Source organism: Thunnus thynnus, chromosome 16 (genome assembly GCF_963924715.1).
Source record: "Thunnus thynnus chromosome 16, fThuThy2.1, whole genome shotgun sequence".
In the NCBI taxonomy this organism is placed as follows: Eukaryota; Metazoa; Chordata; class Actinopteri; order Scombriformes; family Scombridae; genus Thunnus; species Thunnus thynnus.
The window spans coordinates 25261455-25284238 of NC_089532.1; the positions used below are offsets into that span (position 1 = coordinate 25261455).

Sequence of the window (22784 nt, forward strand, 5' to 3'; positions counted from 1 at the left end):
TTGGGTCCTTAAATCCAAAACAGTGAGCTGAGAGATGCTAATATGCTACGTTGAGCTGAGGGGAACTGTAAATTCAGTTGATAATTCTATGAGAGTTTGCCTCCACAGGCAGCTTCTTTCACATAACACACAGTCATTTGACCAATTGTTAACATAAAAAATACTGATTAGTGCAGCTTTAAAGTTTCTGTGTTGAATATGGGATTTAAGCTGTTTCACCAATAAATTCTGTGGAAATACCACACCTCTGTAAAATATATAGTTAATGCTGAGTTTCAAGAAGAGTAAAACATCTTAAAAAGTATGTTGTGACAAATTTAAAAAAAGGTTTTGGGCCACCACAAGCTTCCATAACAGCTTTGATGCTTCTTGGCATGGATGTTACAAGTCTCCGGCACTCTACCAGAGGGACGAACAGCAATCTTCCAAAAGATGTTCCGTCTTTGGTGTTTTGATGATAGTAGTGAGAGCACTGTCTATCACATCACTCCAAAATCTCCCAAAAGTGTTCAGTTGAGTTTAGGTCTAGCAAGTCATCCTCAACCATTCAATGAGTCCTGAATGGAAGCATCTGCATTTGTTATGTCTCACCACTCTTTCATTCATGTTTTTCCTTGAATTGATGCTCTCTCTGTATTTATGTCACAAGATGATATTGATTCAAATAAAAATCACCTCCTTAACAAGAGGCCACAGGGCATTTATTGATTCATTTTGTGCAACAAGGGACGAAAACATGTCACAATGTTACATTCACTTCGGCAAAATCTTAGTTACAGTGGTGACATTGTGTTTAATCAATTAATCAGCTCGTTTCAAGAGCTGAGAACTACCTCAAGTTTCATTCAACACAACAGGAATGTCATTTCAAGGCATTAAGAGATCTTTAGAAAACACTGGGATGTCTTAGATATACCAGTGGTCCTCTTCTACCTAGAAAGTAATGAGGTACAATATTGGAAAAAAAATGGCACACTACAAGTAGGCTATGCATAACACAGCACCAGATACACTTGCCAAATGTGCAGCAAACTATACTCATACTTCCTTATTTCAACATACCGCTCTTTCTGCAAAACAGTGGAATTCATGCAAGAAAAGAGGATACAAGTACTTAACTTTGACCTGGACTAAAATTCATTAAGAAACGTACATCATCAAAGGTCAAAGGTTGACTATTCAACTACAATCATACATTTTGTTATAGCTCGTCATGACCTGCATATTCAAATAACACATCCAACGAAGTAGGTTTTCAGACAGACGAATTTGACCACTGTCTATGTTCATCTCGACAATAACAAGATATCAGGTGACTCACCTCGCCATGTTTAGAATATGTAGTTACCAAGAACCTTACAAGATGTCCAGTAATCACATCAAAGGAAGAAACCTTGGAACCATTTGATTGTCTTACATGCATTATTTCCCTTGAAACTGATCCAGCCCAAAACTAAAGTCAGGTTGTAGCCTTGTCCCTTTGTACCACCTCTGGTCCATAGTCCATATTTGTTTCTTGATCATTCCCTCTCCAATCACAGGATCTTTTCAGAGACAGCAATATAATATGCAATACCTGAAATATCCTTAGAAATGTTTTGTTTAGGCCATTTTATTCTCCAAATGTTCCTGTTGATTTCACATGGAGAATAATGATCAAAGTGACAGCGTTACAGGGTGGGATTACCTGAGTGTGCAATAGTTCGACCATCAAACAAAAGTCTTTCTAGCGGTCTGTTTCATAACAGTCACTCCTTGGTCTCGCTGCAGAAGCCACAAAAAAAGCAGCCATCTGGGAATGAAGAGGGGGGGAAGAGGATTATCTGGCAGTGAATGAATTTCCTTATGAGCAGGGAGGATCCTCGGACGGGGTCAGGGGGCTGCAGGGGGGCACTGTGCTCAGGGACCGGAAGGCGAAGATGGAGGGATCGTACGTGTACCTGGGCGGAGGACGACTGCCAGTCAAATTCTGCGGACAGAAAGAGAGACAAGTGGTCATGGTGAGTGACAGGCCTGTCAGAAGTAGGTGTTTGGGTTAATCCAGCTTTTGAGCTTTATCGGATGGAAATGGCATGTGCCAAAGGGCCAGGATTACCTGCTGTCCTTGAGTTATAGTATTATTGGTAGTCGTCAGTTCACGTCAGTAGTGACACTGTTTTGTTTTTTTCTTGATGCAGCATAAATGTGTGGTCGTGTCATGAGACTGTGAGAAAAGGAACATAAAACCAGACTAGCAGTGGTGGGAAAATGACTGCACCTCGTTAGAACACTTGCACTGTGACTTTGTTTTTCATTCACGCTGCAGGTTCGGTGACATAAATGCTTTTCCACTCACAGAGACATCCCCCTCTGAGCTGAACCTCGTTTCTTGTGGCTCTACAAGCCCGCTGTCTAAAATTAGCCCTGGTCATTTTCCTCCCAACAGGAAACGACAGGAAATGACTTTGTTGGATTTGGCAGTGAGGCAGCACTTTCTCCAGAGCCTGCTGAGGGGGAGTGAAGTTAGTGAGAAGGTGGACTGAGAGAGATTAGGACCTCGAGATAGATAGACTCAGTGTAATTAGAAGCTTTTCCCATGGGTCTGAGAGAGAACTTAAGTGAGTGTGGGCTGTGTGTGTGCTCAGTGTCAACAATGTTTCTCTATGCAAGCACCTCTAGGAAAACTGACATGGATGCATCTCTGCAACTGGCTTCCACTGCAGCAGTGAGATAGTGAGAGAGTGCCTCATTGCTACTGGAAAAGTACTCAGTGACATCAGTGCATATGAAATAAGCTCCATTAACGGTGCATGTGAGGCTACAGGTGTTGCTATGACTTCAGACAACATCTTTAGGGATTCAACACTGACAACTGAGCCACAGTAACATGGCAACAATTCCCAATATCACTTAGAGCGCTTTTATCTACCGATGTTAATATAAACAGGCAAAAAGTGAGAAGTGGAGAAACAAATCACAGCCCATGAACAAGTTACAGTAAACTTGATAGATGTGAACTGTGTTAAGATGTTCTCCATATGGTAGCTGCAAGTCAGTCCAGCTGCGGGGGAGTCGTACATCAGGATGGCTCCCTATCCATGTTAGCAATCCCCTCAGAGTTGTCTCTTGGTCACATCTGCAGTTTGATGGACATTTAGGGCCCAGACGGGTCAAACAAAGTACAAGTCTCACAGGTACAAGTTCCTCAGTTTGTGGAAAACAGTACCATCACATGGAGCAGTTGGAAGGCCGAGTTAAAACACCAGTAATATCTCACTTATCTCACGCCTCTTCCCCAAAATTTAATTTTGTTATAGATTAGTCCTGTTGATCAGTAATTTAGCCCCCAATCTGCACATGTGAAATAATTTCAACCCGTGTTACCAAGCCTTCTGTTGTTGCAATAGTTTGACATTCTGGGGAATATCATCATCACTTTTTTTGCTGAGAATTAGATGAGAAGATTGATACCATTCTGATGGTAAATATGAAGCTACCGCTAGCAACAGGTTAGCTTAGCTAAGCTCAAAGACTGGAAGCACAAGACTCTTGACGACAATTTCTGTATTACAGCTCTGTTACCTCGGTAACAGACTTCACCAGCTCTGTTCACAAGGTCAACAAATGTATCAGATCATGGAGACCCCAATACTGTGTAATTACTAAGCAACAAATATAAATTTCAGTAATCAGTTCCTACTGAAATGTGTCTGTAGTACCATTTTCTCAAATAAAGTAACAATGTCCAATCCACAGCTAGCGTGGTCTCATAGATAACACTGTAATAGCTGGCATAGCCAATATAGTCTTCAGTCGGCAGTAAATGTGCTAGCTGATTAGCTTGCTAACGATAGCGCTAGCTCAGTTACCTCATCGGTCACATGACATAGTGGTTGTCAAGAGTCTCCCACTGGAAGTAGGTGGAAACAGCTACCATGGCTCTGCTCAAAGGTGACAAAATTCACTAAGCTCACTAATTAACATGTTATATCTCATTTATTTAACCTGTGCAAAGACCAAAGTGGAAAAAACATTTCCAACAGTCTTTATACTAAGACAAGCTAACTGGCCACTGGCGGTAGCTTTATATTTGATGGACAGACATGAGTTGTATCAACCTTCTAATTCTTCAATAACCATATTTTCCAAAATGTCAAAGTATTCCTTTAAAATCGGTGTGTCCTAATGCTAGGACCAAGAATGTCTTCACATCACATCCAAGTCATGAAGTTTCCCTCAATCAAAAATCAAAGCACATTTTCCTTCATTTGAGTTTTTCCTTTCCATCCTCTCCATATCTGCACCATTTCCCTCACCTCAATCAATCTTCGCCTTGCCCTCCCCCAAATCTTTCTGTACAGTGGCTGAAACCAGACGCCATCACTCTTGCCTGCTACAGCCTGGGAAGCTCTCATCACCCCACTCTCCTATTGCCCCCCCCCACCCCTCTTGAGGGGGAAGGCCTCAGCAGCAGCGACCAAAGCTGTGTTTTTCATACTGCTTCCACATGACCCCCCTTAAAACACACACACCCACACACACACACACACACTACCACCACCATCGACCTCCTCAACCCCTTAACAACTCCCATGCTTGAATGCTTGAATCCAATCTCAAAGCTGGGGCCCCATCCAGATCCAGTGTCTCTCCTGGATCCAGGCCAGGAAACTGAGGGTCCACAGATAAAAGAGGGGGAGAAAGAGAGAGGTGGGAGAGAGAAAGCAGCAGAGAAAAGATGTAACAGAGGAGGAGAGATGGGATGGCTCACGGTACGGAGTGGTACAAAGGGTAGCAAGAGTCAACACAAGCCTCCAAATGGCTCATCAATCCCAAGACTCGCTGTGTACTCACTTCAAGGAAATCTATCAACTGGAACATACCCAATGCCTACAGACGTCACTGACGAGGACAACAACACTACCAACTACACCAGTGAGAACAGAGGATAATGAGCAATATCTCTGTGTATCAGTGGAGCTAAACAGATAGCAGCCGGCCAGGCTATAAATGGAAAATGACTTCATCCCTGGAAATACACCACGAGGGAACCGCAAAACACTCCACCTCCTCTTCCTCCTCCTCAACTCCATCTCTCATCGCCGCTCACTTGTTCTCCCTCAACCACTCTCAAAGATCACTTTATACAGATTGGTCCCGCTCGTACATACCTCTCGCTTCTATGTGGAGGATTGGAGCAACCTAAATGCTGTTACAGTTGGTGTATGTGTGTGTGTGTGTGTGTGCGTGTGTACATAAACAAGTGTGTGATGAGGTTCCATTGACACTATCCCACACAAGGTGATAATAACGTCACTTTTCTCACCACACTGTGCATCCTTCTGGAGTGCCACGCTCTGTGCCAAGATGCCCGGGCTTGTTCCAATCGACTCTGCTTCTCCAGCGTGCTTCCCTTACTCACTACAAACACTATCCACCGAACCTATGCACAGTGGCAGTGCTGAGTTGGTGGATGATTATTAGACATTGTGTTAGGAAAACCACTTTAGGGGAAGATCCTTCAGGATGCAATCTTGGGAAAATACCTTTGTGTTTACAAAGCTATTTAGGTGAGTAAATGTACACTTCGAAGACCGCTAATGGGACAAGTGTAAAGCTGAGCTATTAAAGGTTGTTGAGTGAGATCAAGAGATCAAACGAGACCAACCTGAAAAAGAGACAAGACTGCATTTTTCCTTCTTGTTCCTTTGTCTTAGGTATCAGTGCAGTAAACAGAGTTTAGCTCGCCGCTGTTTGCAAAAGGAATTTGATAGTGCTATCAGATTTGCAGACGTCTCAGGCATGGCTCTGTTGCTAGCATGGCATGGGAACAAACGCTGTTGCCAGATGCTGTCACAGTATGCAGTTGGATGGACATCAAGGTGCTGGCGACAAGACAGGCTGGGCTGTTCATGGGGGCCGAGCAACCTTATCATTGCTGTAATGGACACCCTGATCTGGACTGCCTATTATGGTTCAGCATAAAAGGAACACCAGTGTGTGTGAGTGTGTGTGTGTGTGTGTGTGTGTGTGTGTGTATTCAAATTAATACCACTTGTGTAAACAACTTATCTTTATGACAGCCATCACAGCAAAGTTTTAAACTGAGCACATTCATCATGGCAAAATTCTACAGGAGGGTTTTTGTTCATTTACTATGGGAAAGTGTATGTTGAATAAAAATGAACTCACCCGAATCTTTATAGTCCGTGTTTTCCCTCCGCAGTTCTTTTTCAGCAGCATTTTCTGTGGAGAAGAAGAATGTAGAATGACAGCTATGAAGAGCATATAGTTCCTTTCCCTCAACATGAGTAAAACCTCTGCAGCATGCTGGTGTACAGTTCAATAAACTTTTGGAACCCAGATGAGTAACTGTACATACCAGGCTTATGTGCATGTGAATGTTGATTCTAAGTATATTTTACTTAAACCTTTTCAAAATTTAAAGAACATCTGATGTGACAAGACCTGAACACTGGCAGTCAATTAACATTGATTCAAGATGATCAAGGAAGTGAGTTAAATCCAGCTGTCTCACTAAACTAAACAGTCAGTCAATGACACTTATGCAATATCCTGTCTCCCACTCCCCTCCATGTCCACGCAGCTCCACTATTCTCAAAAAAAAAAAAAAAAAACCAGCGGGGGTGGAGGGACCACACAATCATCGAATTGTCTCGAGTCGGGGATGTAGCTTCTAAGGGGGAAGGGAGCACAGGAAAGAATGGAAACACAAGACTCCTGCTGTTGTGATGTGGGAGAGAGCTGGTGTGCACTTGCCCTCATGCTCACCTCCTGCCAACCCTTATCTTTTTTTATCAATGGCACTACAGTCCATTTAGGTGCAAGCTGTTTGAAAAAAAAAAAAAAGATAACAAAGATAAGGTGGCAAAAATATGCACATTTTTAATACTGTATGGGATCAAGTGACTCAGTTTTATGTAATTATCAAAAATATCATGACTTTATAAGAACTAACTTTATCTTACTCAATATTTGACTTATATTGATCATTTTGTCCTGATCTTGTTTCAACCTACACAACTACAACAGAGTCATCCTGCCTACACCAGCCCCCTCAACATACATGAGTGACGTCCAACAGGTCGGGAATGACACAGACATGAAGAACACAAGAAACAACATATAAAAAGGGAAAAGTGTTGAAGGTTATCTTTGTAATTGTTTTAGGATGTGCTTTGAGAGTGGATACTTTTTTAATTATTATATATGTTTTGTTTTCAGTGACTTATGACATTTTAAATTGAAATGACTTGGTGTAAAATATGAAACATGCTTATCTGAATAAGTATGCCTTGAGTTGCCTTATCTAGACAAAAATTTAGTACAACCCTTAGTGAAATAAATCAGAGGATGATGTCAGCTGTGACTGATGGCTCTTTAGACGTTAGGAAAAGTCTCAAAAACTATGTTATGATTGTAAAATGGCGAGTAAGAAGGTATAGTAGTAAAAGGGCTACTACATGTTGACTTTTTAACTCTGCTTGTAAGAAAATTATGAAATAAATGAGTGTAAGGTTGCAGCTCATGCTGGTCACATTTGACCACAGTAGCCTTGTAAGCTTGTCTTAGATAGTCATGGATCAGTAGAGTCAAACAATGACAACTTTGATCACAGCTTTCACTCATCCCACATCATAGATGAATCTTCACCAGTTCATACATAACAAAAAAAAAAACTATTATATTATATAATTAGATCTGCAACAAGAGATATTTTAGAAGTCTGCTGTCTTAAATGAATTTATCAGGGAGCAGGACATGAAAAGTGTTTTGCAACCCATTCTAGATATTAGTTGTGCACTGCTCTTCCACCGACCACACATATCACACACAATTCCCCTGGTTTTGACACCTTTAAATTGCTTTTTTAAAAGAACTCGTCTTTCTGCTTTGGTTTAAACTCCCAAGCAGCATCCATAAAAGAAATTACATGGTGACAGTGTGGAAGTCAAGGCGGACTTAGACACTGGAAGTTGTCCAGCTAAAGGGTTAATGGGAGACTGGAGCCCTGTCTGCTAGCTACCTCTATAGGCCCCCTATTGTATTCCCTGCAGCACCTCCCATTCCACTTGACTGAGTGTGCACACACTCTCACACATACAGACACACACAGATACAGCAACAAACTCATAGACAGGAGGATGCACACATGCAGACACAAAAAGACAGGCAGGATGATAGACGCGTACCCCAGCGCGACACACACACACACTCTCTCTCTCTTCTTTTTTTTTCCTTTTCACCCCTCTCATTGCTGCCCGCTGTCTCTCATCATCTGTTCTTTCCCTCTAAAAACCCCATGGACATATGGACCCCTGAAACCTGCAGTTTCTCTCTCTGCAAACACACACACACACGCTCAGGCGCACACACACCCTTTCCCATCCATGGTGTGGGCCAACAAGTCTATTGGATTTTAATGATTAGTGGACCAGCTTCTCCATGACTCATTAGTGGCTGTCGTTTTTCTGTTGTTTATTTAATCCTCTCCTTCTGCCTCCACCCCTCCATCGTTTCCCCTCGCTCGCCAGCCTTTGTGAGAAATGAGGGCGGACATCTGCCGTCCGTGCCTCCCTCTCCTTCATCCCTCTCCAGCCAGACCACCGTGGTGGCGAGCGTCCGGCTATGGAAAGGGAAGACTTTGTTTGCTTGTGCGAGCGTGCACATTTGTGTGGCCATGTGTGTGTGGAGGGAAGCTGGTTAGACTGCAGGGACATCTTTGTATTTATGGAGCAAATCCGCAGCCCAACATAACTGTTTGTGTTGTTCAGTGGGTGGCGTAATGCTCATCTGCTGTTTGGTACTTTCAACATTCTCTCTGAAATACACATATTACTACAGTGGCAGGTAGTGTATAATAACTGTATTGATATTGCCAACATATATACTTCATCTAATATTGAAATGTTTTGTTAGGCAAAGTGGTTATCTGTGAATACTTTTAAGTATTTTGGAGTATAAAATGAATTTAGCTAACAGGAAGACATTACCAAACCACCATAGTGGTTACCATATCCTGTAACAAAGATATGCAAAACCTCAGCTCATCATATTTCTGAAATGTACCGTTTAATTCAAAGAAATATTTGTTCCTCTCTTCTATTCTGTAGATAAAGCAGCTGAGAAAACTACACAAAGAACAAGAACAAAATAACAAAGGCGATTAGGTGTGTGTGTCATATTACTTTATTTTGGACCCTGGTAATTAAGAATGAAGGTAGTCTCCAAGCTAAACATCCAACTGATATCAACTGAGAGTTAAATAGTCTGACAGTGATGTGAGAGATAAGTGATGTAACAATTACGCAGATAATAGTTAAATAGAACATTGCTACATTGTCATTTTACATGTACTTGCATCTACTCAAGTTCTGTTCTGAGGTACGAATTTGAGGTACTTGTACTTTACTTGAGTATATCTATAATATATTACTTCTACATCACTGAGCCTACTGTACTCATTTGACAGCTATATTTCCTCATTACTTTAAAATTATTGTTTATAACATATAATGAGATTACAAAATATGATGCATTGCTTTAGATTAAACTACCCAATAAGATATAAAGTAATTAAAATTAGCTCCACCTCCACCAGCTACAATACAGTATTAAAATGCTACTTACACATTAATGCAGCACTAATAACAATCTAATAATAAAATATATAATAGTATACCATTTTCTGCATTAAGTACTTTTACTTTTGATACATAAGGTACATTTTGGCAATATGTAACTTAAGTAACATTTTTAATAAAGTACTTTTACTTGTAATGGAGTGTTTTATAATGTATTGCTAGTTTTATTTATGTGAAGGATCTTCCTCCACCACTGTCATGTTTTAAGGCCGTCTACCCGATTCACACTCCTAGTTTAAAGTGTTACATGGAATGAATAACATGGTGATGATTTTAATGTGTAATGTGTAAGTTTTAATGTGTACAATGAGTGTCATGCCAATCTGACTGTTACATTATGAGATACCGTTTGACATATTGGGCAGTGATAAAGTATTAAACTATAGTGTGGACTACTAACCTGTTGCATTTTCTCTAGGTCAAGACTGGGCCTCCCTGGTTCCCCGCCGTAGCTATGTCGATACTTTCTGTAAGGTGCTGACTGGTCAAAGTGGGTCAAAATGATTGGCCGTGCCACTGGCTTCACCACCTGGAGCTGAAAGCGCATGGGGGGCGGCTTGAGGCTACGTGGTGGGCTGGAGCTGAAGAGCACAGGGCTGGGGGAGGCGGCCAGGCAAGCACCTGGCTCAACCAGCGGCCTGGCAGAGGCAGCTGGTGACCCGCAGCCACAGAGGTCCCGCACCTCCTCATCGCTGGAGGTGCTACTGTGGTGATCGCTGTGGCGCTGGGGAAGTGACACCCACTTCCTGTTGTCCCCGCAGCTGATTCGCTCCAGCTCTTCCTCTGAAGAGTGGCGATCCAGATTGGCATCTAGCAAGAGGCGGAGGCGTCGTAATCGGGCTGGAGAGAGGGGACCCTGGTTGTGCTGCTGGCTGGTGGCCAAAGGGGTGAGGGCGCAATTTCTCCGTCTCTCTAGAGGAGTCAATACACAGGAAATGTTAAAGAAGAAGGGGGAGACAGTGATACAAAAGAGTGGAAATACTCTTAATTTACAACACTGAATTTGTGATTGGTCAATTTAAGGGCATTCCTTGACAAGCATAATAATCAACATGTGATGGAGACTATCATCATCTATTTATAATGAAAATCATTTGGTGGGCAGAGGGCACATACCTCTGTCAATCTGTGCAAGCTCCTGGTTCTCTCCCTCTGAGTCATCACTCTCCCCTCCCTCACCACTGCCATGGTAAGAAATCTGGAAAAAGGATTGAGCTTAAACTGTAGGTCAAATATGCCACATAGTAATACTTGGAATATTAACCCTTACATGGGTAAGAGTTGGAAAATAACCCTCCAAAAAGCCTCCCCTTTTTTCTTTTTTTAATTCAAAAATTTTATTTGCTCTGGGATCAATTATGACGGATGTATTCAGTTTCACTGAATCAGTTGAGGACAAGAATATCAATTACAAAGTGCCACTTAATACTTAGTCAGTCACAGTTCAGAAGCTCAAAAGCTGGCACACATATCCAATTAAACATTCATTACAGTTTATCAAAAGTACATCAACACAGATTCAGTTCAAGTCCAGATAAGTAAAAAGTAAAACATTAGCCATTGCAATTTCCCTAGCTGACCAAAAAACAAATTCCTAATCTGCAACATCATTTATAATGGGCCTCCATTAAAAAAAAAAGAGTGAGATAATTTCTACAGCTGCATTACATAAAATATGAATGCTTTAAGTCACAAAAAGCAGGACTGGTAGAGTCAGGATGCTGTCCAAGTTCAGGCAACTCTCTGTTCCCACAGACTGTCTCTTTAAAATCAATTCCTCATCTACAGCAGTAGCAACAATACAGATACCCTGCAGACTGCAACGCTAAGAGTTAAGTAATGCGCCTCACACTCAGTAATTACCACTCCGAGGCCTCGCTGAGCAGCTGCCATCTGTGCTTGTGTGTGTGTGTGTGTGTGTGTGTGTGTGTGTGTGTGTGTGTGTGTGTGTGTATGCTTACACACATACATACACACCAACATACACAGTGTCCTCCCTTCTACTCTCTAATACACACACACGTACATGCACACGCACACACACACACACACACACACACCTCCTCTTCTTTCTGAAGCTCTTCAGAAAGAGGGAAAGGGGAGAAAGGAGCCACGGTCTCAAAGCCCAACAAGAGCAGACAGCATTCAATTCATTTTAAGTGTGAATTCCACTGTATAATTTACAAACTGTCCCACAACATGTTATTTTGGTGAAATCAAAATCATCTTGTCACATAACTTAGCTGAATCTCACACACTCTACTGTAAACACATAATGTGGTTTCTGAAAATGCCCACAAAATGACACACGTCCATATGATCCTTTCTATGTAATGTAGTGTAAGAAAAATGCTAAATTAAAGTCTGATGGTAAAACATTAGAAATAGAGTCTGCATATATAGACTGATGACCCAGCACAGTACTGAATACTACATTTCAAGGTATCAAATAGCATATGATAGCATAGGATATAGTCTAATATTTCAGGGTAAGATCACCATTACTGACATTTAAGATATCTGGATAAGGCCTGAGTGCAGCTGTCTTGCCTTTCAATGGTACAAGAGTTGCGGGACAGATTCTCAATGAACAGGCCCAGAGCCAGTGTACAAGACTTGGCTCTCGTATGATGGAGTCTTGAGTTAAACAGCGTCACTTCATGAACTCCGCAGGAAAATTACACCAAGGAATAACTGTGGGAAGGAAATGTATTTTGGCAAGTGGCTGGCTTGGGGTTTGAGCTAGACTCTACACTCTAGTGAATTATTGTTGGGCAGCATCCATGAAGCAGCTGAAATCCTATTAAAAGTTACTGCAGCCGGATACTAAGAATGGAGCGACACTGGTGGTTCATAAACCTCATGTCTTAATTGTACTCAGAAGAGGCATCAGTTTAGTCAGAGACATTTACATCTGTATTCATGCTCAGTGAGATCAGCAGGATGATTACTCATAGTTCTTAGATATTTTACCATTTAAAGCTGCAGAGGTAACAAGTTCTCTGCATCTTTTGATCTAGAAGTCTGATGCTTCTCCACAGAGCACTTACTGTCAAATATAAACTGACAGTAACAATTTGGTCTTTTCTTCCCCTTGGGTACCACCTCAGAAGATGCTGTTAATGGATCAGACAATAACAGAAATATAGAACGTGTGTGGTTCACTTAAAGGATATTGGCTGATGTCTGAAGTAGCACACATAAGTATTTTGTTATCACATTGACACGAACCACAACTTGAATAACTAGTACTCTATCTGGGGAATAACTACTTATGCAAAGAAGGTCTGTGTCAACAGACCATAAAAAGTTCAGACATGCAAATCACATCTGGGAGTGTAAAACAAAGACTGAGTGCACACACAAGTATTTGAATGCTGTTTCACTCCCAGTACAGTTTTTGAACCTCAGTCGAGCGTGGGTTTTCTAGACTTTGCAAACGTGAGAGATGTCATGACATCTGATTTCTCACAATTATCTGGTATCAAAATGTAAGGAAGCATTATAACAAACTGTAACACCATCTTTTCTGAAATATGGTGTTAAATTGATGTTCTCGTGCAATTTTGCTCTAACATATACAAAATAGACTTTGTTATTGAAAATGTCCATAAAATCTAGAATCAGCAACTAAACTGATGTACAAGAATGAATTTATAGTCTGCGTGTTATCATCACACTCAAGTTTAACAGCTGGATCTGACAATATTTGATGTACTTGATGAAAATATGCTTATAAAACTTCTTGGGACAAACACTTCTTCTTGCTAGGTTTTCTTGTCACTTCCAGTTCTTTATAAAGCTGTGTGTATAATGCTGTGGTTAAGCCTGGATTGCACCACTCCAACCTGGATAGGCTGCTTCATACTTTAATCCCTGCAGCTAAGCATCGATACCGCCTTTCCAGAAGTGTCAGTTTCGGATGAACAGCAGTACAACTCCAGCACTCCTTCCCTGATAAGGAGAAAAAAACTGGCCAGAAAAAAATTAAGCTGTGGCTGGAGTGATACTACATACCAACTAAAATTAGTAGTGTGTTTTTGTTTTCTTTCTTCAGTTATAAAGATGGATTATTACAGTACAGGTAAAATGTATTAAAACAAAAACACCAGCTATCACTTGTCCAGGTGGACCTGTGCTGGTTGGATTATGAAATTCATAAGGTGGATTAGTAAAATTCACTGCTGTGTACTGGCACCACATGAAAAGTATTTCTGGAAAAGTACCCACATGCACTCTGATGAGAGTAAAAGTAACAGTGTTATATTTATACAGCAAGATAAGGAACTAAATGCAAAGTAGAAAGTACACCATGTATACATGAGGTGCACAAACACAACCCAATCCAATGTTCGGTCAGGACCACCCACAGTCACACCCTTCCCCACGCGCTTATTAGTCATTAGCATCGCATTCACGCTGAAAACAAACCGTGGTGAAGGAAATGTGCTAAGCTAAAAACAAGTGTGAAAATTACATTTAAAAAGCTAACTGACCCTCTGCTACTGCTTCCACATTAGCGTGCTAGCCATAGCTCTGTAAAAGCCTTGAATAAACAATACGTTCTCCAAACATCATTCAAATATTATCTTCAAGTCAGTCATTTGTAGTGTTTTCCATCATCTCGTCCAACTACTAAATCTGGCTCCACTGCTACTTTGCATGACAAATATTCAAATTATGTTTGAGGTGAAGATTTCTTACGGCCATGAGAGAAGCACAGACCTGCAGTGCACCTGAGAAAACCTCTCTATCTGTTTCTAACATTGTGTATTGTCCACAAAGTATTTCACTGCTCCGTTTAGAGGTCTGAACCTTTGAGGGAAGGATGCCAGTCAGGTGAATTAATGTTTACATGATGATTTGATTTGTTAATCAATTCTACTATTATGCGATGCAATATGCAGTGCACATATTTGCAAATATCAAGTATGATATGATTTGTTGTGCACTACCTATTATCTATTATTCCTAGAAAATTTGTTTAAAAAGTGACAGGGAGACAAAATGTCATGACCATGGCCATTTATAATTTGGCAGGTTTTCTCCAATATGAAACATTCTAGGCTGCACATTTGGCACTTTGTCTTTATCATAGCTGCACAACTTCAGAATTTATAGATTGTCTAACTGAGCTTGTGATTTGTATTGTCACACACATGTGTCTATTAAGGCAAAGTAATAGCAGAATACTTGATATCATTCAGAGCGCGGGGAGACACATGAGCAAAGTGAAAGTGAGCCTGCATGAATAAAGCATAAAAACTGCTTTTGTGCATACATGCCAGGACAAAGAGTTGTGTGTTTGTGTGTCAAGAACAGTTGAATGAAATCCTTGTCAGTCCCTTGCATCGCTGAGCAGCTTGCTAAGCTGGATCAATGGCAATGTCACAGTGTACACACACCACCCAGTTCACACACATATCAGCTTTGCTCTGCCCTTCCACACTGACATGGACACTGTCACACTCCATTCCCCCTCTCATGAAAACACACAACACAGGGTTAGACGTGGTTGATTCTCTTTCCCCTCACACTCCAGTGAATCTTCCCCACAGAGTAGTGTAAGTAGTCTTGATTAGAGTACGCTCCTGGGAATGGTACTGTAACAGGGCCTAAGAAACCTTTAGTCCCTATCCTGCAATGGTCATTCAGCTCGGTGACCACTGAGGTAGACTTTAAACGAGGGCTGTGCGATATAAACAATATATACACTCAAGTCATCGCCATATAAAATTTAAACAATAAGAAAATTAGAAACTTCGATATAAGTGTTAATAGGAAGCAATGCCTGACAATGCATGACAGTCTATAAAATCACAGGAACAAAGCTATTTGTAACCAATCATATGGCAGTATTTATAACAGTCCACGCCACAAACACGGTTGGTTGACTTGGCTGAACAAACCACATGCTACTGTTTTGATTATACAAGAGTCATCAAAGAGATGAGCGCTCCTTCGGAGGAAACTTCAAGTGTTGACAGAGAAAGCGACAGCTCAGCGGTCACAACAACCATAAACAAAGGAGATACTGTGGATAAACAAGTCCATTTTATTTATATAGCGCCAAATCACGACAGAAGTTATCTCAGAGCACTTTTCACATAAAGCAGGTCTAGACTGTGCTCTTTAATTTACAGAGACCCGACAATTCCTCCATGAGCAAGCACTTGGCGACAGCAGCAAGGAAAAACTCCCCTTTAATGGGAAGAAACCTCGAGCAGAACCAGGCTCTAGGTGGGCGGCCATCTGCCTCAAACAGTTGGGTTGAGAGAGAAAGAGGAGGGGGAGGAAGGAGGGAGGGAGGGGGAGGGAGAGAGAGAGAGATGCACAGCAACAACAACAATAATAATAATAATGATAATAATAATAATAATAATAATAATAATAATAATATGACTAATAAATGTTTTCCACAGAATTAGAATCTATGTGTGGCGGTAGCTGGTGGTATTATTAAATAATACTGCATATAAGGTGCTCCACTGCAAATATTTTAATTGCCAAGCACTTAATGACAAATAAATACCTGAATGAATGCATTATGTTGGAATTGTATTGTCATTCTATGTAAAGCACATTGCGTTGTCCTTTTTTTTTTCAATTCTCGTTGCAAATTCTTCTCAACATTTGTTTAATGTTACATCCTCCATGGGATGATGGGAGGTCCGCTACCGCCCTGCATGCTTGTTAATAACTTATTTGAAAAGTTGGGTCTCCAAGATAGTGTTAAGAACATACACTAACTTATCAGAGTTAACTTAAATGTATCGGTTTTGGAAAAATTTGCGCAGAGGTGTTCATGATACTAACCATGCATGATGTCAAGACTGATTTGGCCAGACGTCTTCTCCGCGGGGAAAAGCCAACAACTAGTGGTGCTTTTCATTAGGCTAATTTATGCTTCCTCGCAACCACAGGTGTATCTTCTGTGGAAGTTTTTTACCTCTTTGATCGAGTGTCTATTGAATGGTCTGCTGATCTGACGGGAGAGTGTATAGTCACGCTGTTGTGGAAACTGCTTTAATGTAGTAATATTAATATATGTGATTATAATACAGCAGATCAGGAAAAGCACCTGTGGAACAGGAATGACGGCACCGACAGCAGTTTTTCATATTTATTCATGATATAAAAATTACTGAATCATGAATCAATCACAAAAACACTCCTGTAACTTTATTGTTTTTCTTCATAAGCCAAATGCTTCTCCTTTCTTCTTTTCCGTTTCAAGTACGTCTCAGTTCCTTCAGGAAAATATGGCGCTGCACAGCTGCATATCTCCTATAAAATCATCCTGAGCGTGAAAAGCACGTCAGACTTTCACAAACTAAAGCTGCTATAGATCTATAATCAAATGAAAAAAAACTGGAGCCATTATCAGGTGTTTTCCTTCCAGCTATCACTATGTAGCCTAGAAATTAAGTAAAAGTTACTTAATAATTTCTATATATTGATAGCTGACTTGATGAGCTGTTTGATGAATATCAATTCTTCCGTCCTCACATCTCTTCCTCGCATCTCTCGCATCCTTGCTGGGAGGAGCTGAGAAGCAAGTAAGAGACACAAGTGAGGGAAGTGAGGAGACATGTTAGCTTAACGAAAAGCACACATACGCCGCACCTCTTCTTCTTCTTTGGTTTTACTGGCAGACTACAGACGAACGTTAAAGGTGCATGCTGCCACCTACTGTACCGGAGAAATGTTTAATATCATGCTATTCACAGATGCGTCTGTTGTCATGTGTTTGAGAGAGAGAGAGAGAGAGAGAGAAAGAGAGAGAGAGAGAGAGAGAGACACAGAGAGACAGAGAGAGAGGGGGCACGCAGCTCCTAAAATAGAAAATCAATATGTGGCGGGCAATGTTGATATTGTGGCAGCTTGCCACAATATCAACATACCTGAAACACTGTCACTCAATGGAGCACATAGAGTGCATGCATTTACGGTCACAACCACCAGTGAACCCGTCCCCTGGAACCAGCAAAGAGCTGCTGACAGAAAAGCCCCAACAACAAACTGTCCTGTCTGTGTTTTCTAGTGTTACACTATATCACAAGAAAGCAAAAAGACACAAAGACATAGGCTAACACATGCTGTTGCTTATTTCTTGCAAAAGGCATGATTTAAGAAGCTAATGTAAGTAATGGATCTGAAAGCTGAAAGAAAAGCTTTTCTGACTTTGCATGTTTGGAAACCAAGTTTGTGTGAGTTTAGTTTTTAGTCTCCTGTAATGCTTGAAGGCTGTTACATAACAAAAAGTTTACACTGAGAAGTTTTAAGTTGATTTTTGTGTAATTTTCTGTTTGCAGCCGATACAATTCTTGGTCATTTTCACATTCTGAATCCACTCAGAGTAAATCCTGAACTTTGAAGTTCAAAAATATTAGCTTGATTCATATCATGAAATATATTGATACCGACTGAAAAAAAATTATTGTGATAAAACTTTTTGCCGAATTGCCCTGACCTACTTCAAACTCAAATATTATCTGTGCTACTTCTGAAAAGCATGACGACGTAGAAAAGCGCTCTGCTAGAACAAAACATGAAATTAAATCCAACTGGTGCCAGAATTCTGCTTTAATAATCATATTCAAAACAATAGACGTCACTATTAAGGCATACAGGAAACATGGACTGAAACCGGGCTCACATCTGACCATCAATAGCTGACTGATAGCAGTACCTTTGCTTGGTTTTCTGGCTACACCTTAAACATCAGTACTTGTCTGTACTTGAGTCCTTTAACCAAATAAGACTTTTGGTTAATTTTAAAAGGACATACCACCAATGACACATGAAGATGAGTTTGCTTGTCATGGAAATGACTTCAGTCTGTGAGAACAGTTGTATAATGACCTCTCTGGATCTGGAGGGTGAAAATAACCCTGATGATGTCATCATCATGTGCTATGAGATTACAAAATTATAAAAAAGCCTGCTTTACAAACTGGGAATGTAGGCTACAGTTTGAAAGCCATTTATGATGCAAGAAAGGTCTAACAAAATCTGCCACTGAGTTGCATTATGGGAAATGTAGTAACAAGAGTCACAAAAATGAATTAGGCGATCGAGAGAAAATTTATTGCCAACTACCTTTTTAATCGATCCATTGTTTTGAATGGAGCTGCAACAATTAGTTGATTAATCTACATGAATCACCAGCTATTTTATCCACTATCATTTTGAGTCATCTATTATCTACTAAACTAAATATATTTGGGTCATGGACTAATCAATTATGGTCAGGATAAAAAGAAGACATTTGAGGATGTTGCCTTTAGATTTGGGAAACAGTGATTGACATTTTTCACCATTCTTGGACATTTTATAGACCAAACAATTAATCAATTATGAAAATACTCAGTTGCAGCCCTAGTAGCATTCGGTGTTTCTGTCTGATCCACACTAGAGGCTAAGGGTCCAGATATTTCGGCCTCTGCTGCATCAGTTCTCTCGCAACTTTTTGGAAGTGCAGTAAATCAATGGAGTACCCCTTTAAAGAACAGTTCCAGTCTATTGATTCCTATCAATAGTAACGACACTGTACTCACCAAAGTTGTTGGGGCAAAGAAAGACGAGCGTCCAGAAAGAATCCTACCACTGAGCAGAGCAACAAACACAAACAGAAGTAGACAATAGGGACGGCACACTTTCCCCTGTATCCTCAGCCAGGCCTTTGAACGAGAGCCCTTTGGCACAAAATGGCTGCCATGCGACTATACAGTTGGTTGACGCACAATAGTGTTGTGGATGGGGCAAGTTAGTGACCCATGCAGGATACAATTCACCCTTCTCCTCACCAAAAAAGAGGCATTATGTAAACTGAGCAGGCGGTAACAATTGGGGAGCACTTCCAAGGATTCAGTTGTGGAAAATTGCAGGGTAAAGACTGTAGATGTCGGGACAATTATATTTCACAACAATAAGGTTTTTACTGAAATGTTTTTTTTTTATAGTCTTTGTATACGTCCAAATTAGCTTCCACTGCTGCTCCCCCTCGCAAACCACACACACACATCTACCATTTCCTCTTGAAAACAAGCCGTTCCCTCTGTAGATGAAGAACCTGGACTGGCTTCACAGGTATGTATATGTCACTCAAATAGATTATCCTGTCTTACACACAAGAGAACTCTGGCCAGTTGGTGAGGACATATTATTCTCTCTCTCTCTCACACACACACACACACACACGTATGATTTACTTTCTCGAATGACAAACAGCTGAACTGCTGCTGATGAGTCAATGAGTGTCCATCTGGGAGCGGGACAGTTTGTTGACATGCCACATGTTTACTGATGTGTTTGTGTAGCAATGTGGATCTCTGGTTTCTTCTTGTAAACATCAGGTCAGGACCTATAAGCCATGAAGAGAAAATTCCCTCTAACATAGTAATGAAGGGTCTGAGGTGCTTAGAGGCGGAAAATACCTCCAAACAACACGTGCTTGAATATATCAGAACACACACAGACTATTTCCACAGAGTGGTTCAGCTGCTTTCATGACTGTACAATAAGTATGCTGTCTGTCTCCCAGTTTGTGTGTGCATGTTTTTGTTACCTCATTGGGACCTTTTCTAGTATAAACACCGACATTGTCAGGACCAGTAGTCCTCATGTTGACCAACGCCTGGTCCTAATGAGGCAAAATGTTATTCCTGGGGTCCTGGTCAAGGTTAGGGTTAAGGTGTGAATTGAGGTGAGGTTAAGGTTAGGCTGTCCACAATGAATAGACGTTAGTGCAATGTCCTACAACAATAGCTGTGCAAACGTGTGTGTGTGTTTAAGAAAGAGAAACAGAAAGAGAGAAAGTGTTAATGAACTCACAATAACCCCATTCTGGTTACAGGCTGATAACTCGCAGTGTTTAAGCTACTGCGTAGTCAACTGGCCTACAAATGAACAAGTCACAAGACAAAAGTAAAGCCACGCTGTTCACAAACAAGCTCATTTCTTCTCAGCCGTACTGAACTGAGTATTTCAGTACTGTACAAGTGTACTGACAACTTCTACCCATGGCTTTAAATTATGTTACAACAGTAGTATTACAATAGTAAGTAACTTAGACAAACTTACCTTCAGTTGAAAAGGATGTATCTCATTGAGTGAATGTCTTCTTAGCTTCTTCGTCAGAGTCTTTAGCATTTTTGCTTGAGTAGCTTATGGCTTATCCCCTACAATTACGTTTTTATTACTGTCTCTTATGTGACGGTTACAACTTCATTAGCTAACATGAACGACTTTAGCTCATTTAAAAGAAGGCACACGGGACTAACGTTATCACTTGACTGAAAACTGACAACCACAAAAAAGAAAGAAAAAAAAGAAAAAAAAACACCGTGAGCAGCTGCAGACTCTTAGCTCCAAGTTAGCTAGTGTCGAAAAAGAAGATGAATCGAAATTCGTTAAACTGCGTAGATGTGGCTTGTTTTCAAAGGCTGTGCGTAGCAAACTTGTTATTTTCGAGTTCATTTGAGTCTGCGTTGTTGTTGTGGAAAGTCTTTTTCTGTTCCTCAGGCGGCTCTGAAAGACGGCCCACTCGCCGGAGGCCCGACTTACTTCCACTGCTTAATTCAAAGATGTTAAGAAAATTTAAAAATAATATCAACTTGTTCGCATTCAGACACGCACACTCACACACATACACACAACCAAATGCACACCAGTTACACGAACTCACAGAGTGCTCCTCCAGCCTGAGCGTCTGGCTCTCTGATTGGCTGCACTGCCGAGTGACGTCACATTTTCTGTCAAGGAGGAGGGCTGTGAGTTAAAGCCACATTATCTGTCTGTTTACTTCCCTCTGTCATACCAGGATCATAGTTTATATGCACTTAACTAAGGTACGAGAGGTTAGTCGGTGAACTGAAAATCGTCTATTTATCATTATGTCAGAGTTGTTGTGTTTTTAACATCCATACTTGTATTTAAGTTCATTTAAAGTTCCATTTAATGACTCACCAATCGAGATCTGTCACACACAGGTGTTATTAATAACACAAATGAAGGGTGTGTTTCATTGAATGTGGTATTGTGCATGCTGCCTCACTGGCATGTCCTACATGGACACTTAAATGGAATAAAGCCATCATTAATGTTACTGTCTGCTGTGAAAAAGTGTCTATATCCTGTAACTAATGTCCCTCTTCAAAATGCACATCAGGCTCCACTTGTGACAAAGTGAAAGTAAAGCCATGTCAGTCAGTCTGTTTGCTTTCTCTTAAGTGTAATGCCACCATCCCTTTTAATAAATAAACTTTAAAGGGAATGTTGAAATAGCAGGTCAAGAGGCAGGTGTAAGTGCAAAAAAAATGGTGTTTATTAACAAAAATATTAATGAGCCCCTTCAGAAATGCTTCAAGACATATAAAAATACTTTGCTTTGAGTAATATAGTGTGTCTGATATGTTTTTTCCACAAAAAAGTGCAATTACTATTACTATTAGTGTTCAGTAAAAATTCTAACCATTCCTTCCCTCTCATTGAGACATTCAGAATCTATGAATATGTAAATATTTTTCATTTTAAAAGTTGAACTGCTGGACACACAATGTCTCCTATTTCACTGAAAAGTTCATTCTCAGTGCACTGGAAACCAATCATGGTCCAGTATATTACGTACACAGGGGTGATGTGGAAACTTGAAGCCTCCAAACTACATGTGATGTCACAAATCATGCTCACACTGTATGTAAATATGTTAAACTGTTAAAGGAGAGCACAGAGAAACTTTCCTCTATCAGATGAAAGGCAAAACGGCCTCCTAGCGTATGGAGCCAAGCCATCGTTAATGTTATCAGTTGTAGCTGTGCTTTTCCTGCTATGACAAGAATGACCTTCTCAGCTTCATCTCACCACAGGGTGAACCAGACTAATACAAATATTTCAAAGCACACAGAACAACAGATAAACATTAATATAAGATTACTGTTACTGCTGATATATTTTACAGAATGCCATATACAGAACTAGTTTACCTTTCCTCTCTAAACTTGACAGTGCCCACCAATCACTGCATAGATGACCTAATGACACAAAGCTGTTTTCACTATCACTAATTAGGTAAATGACAGGCTATTACCTAGTGGTGTAAAAATAGCAATGCCAAATGGAAAAATGTTCAATTTGAAG

General features: G+C 40.6%; 1 protein-coding gene across 1 annotated transcript; it reads right to left on the minus strand.

Moving 5' to 3' along the window:
• Window positions 1-679: 679 nt before the first annotated feature.
• Window positions 680-21341, minus strand: si:dkey-16j16.4 (uncharacterized). The gene is made up of 5 exons (XM_067614747.1): window positions 20730-21341; window positions 10761-10842; window positions 10045-10556; window positions 6172-6225; window positions 680-1969 (listed from the first exon to the last, which is right to left on the minus strand). Exons 1-5 carry the CDS (start codon window positions 20796-20798, stop codon window positions 1844-1846), a joined length of 843 nt encoding a protein of 280 aa, XP_067470848.1. The 5' UTR covers window positions 20799-21341; the 3' UTR covers window positions 680-1843.
• Between the last annotated feature and the right edge of the window lie 1443 nt (window positions 21342-22784).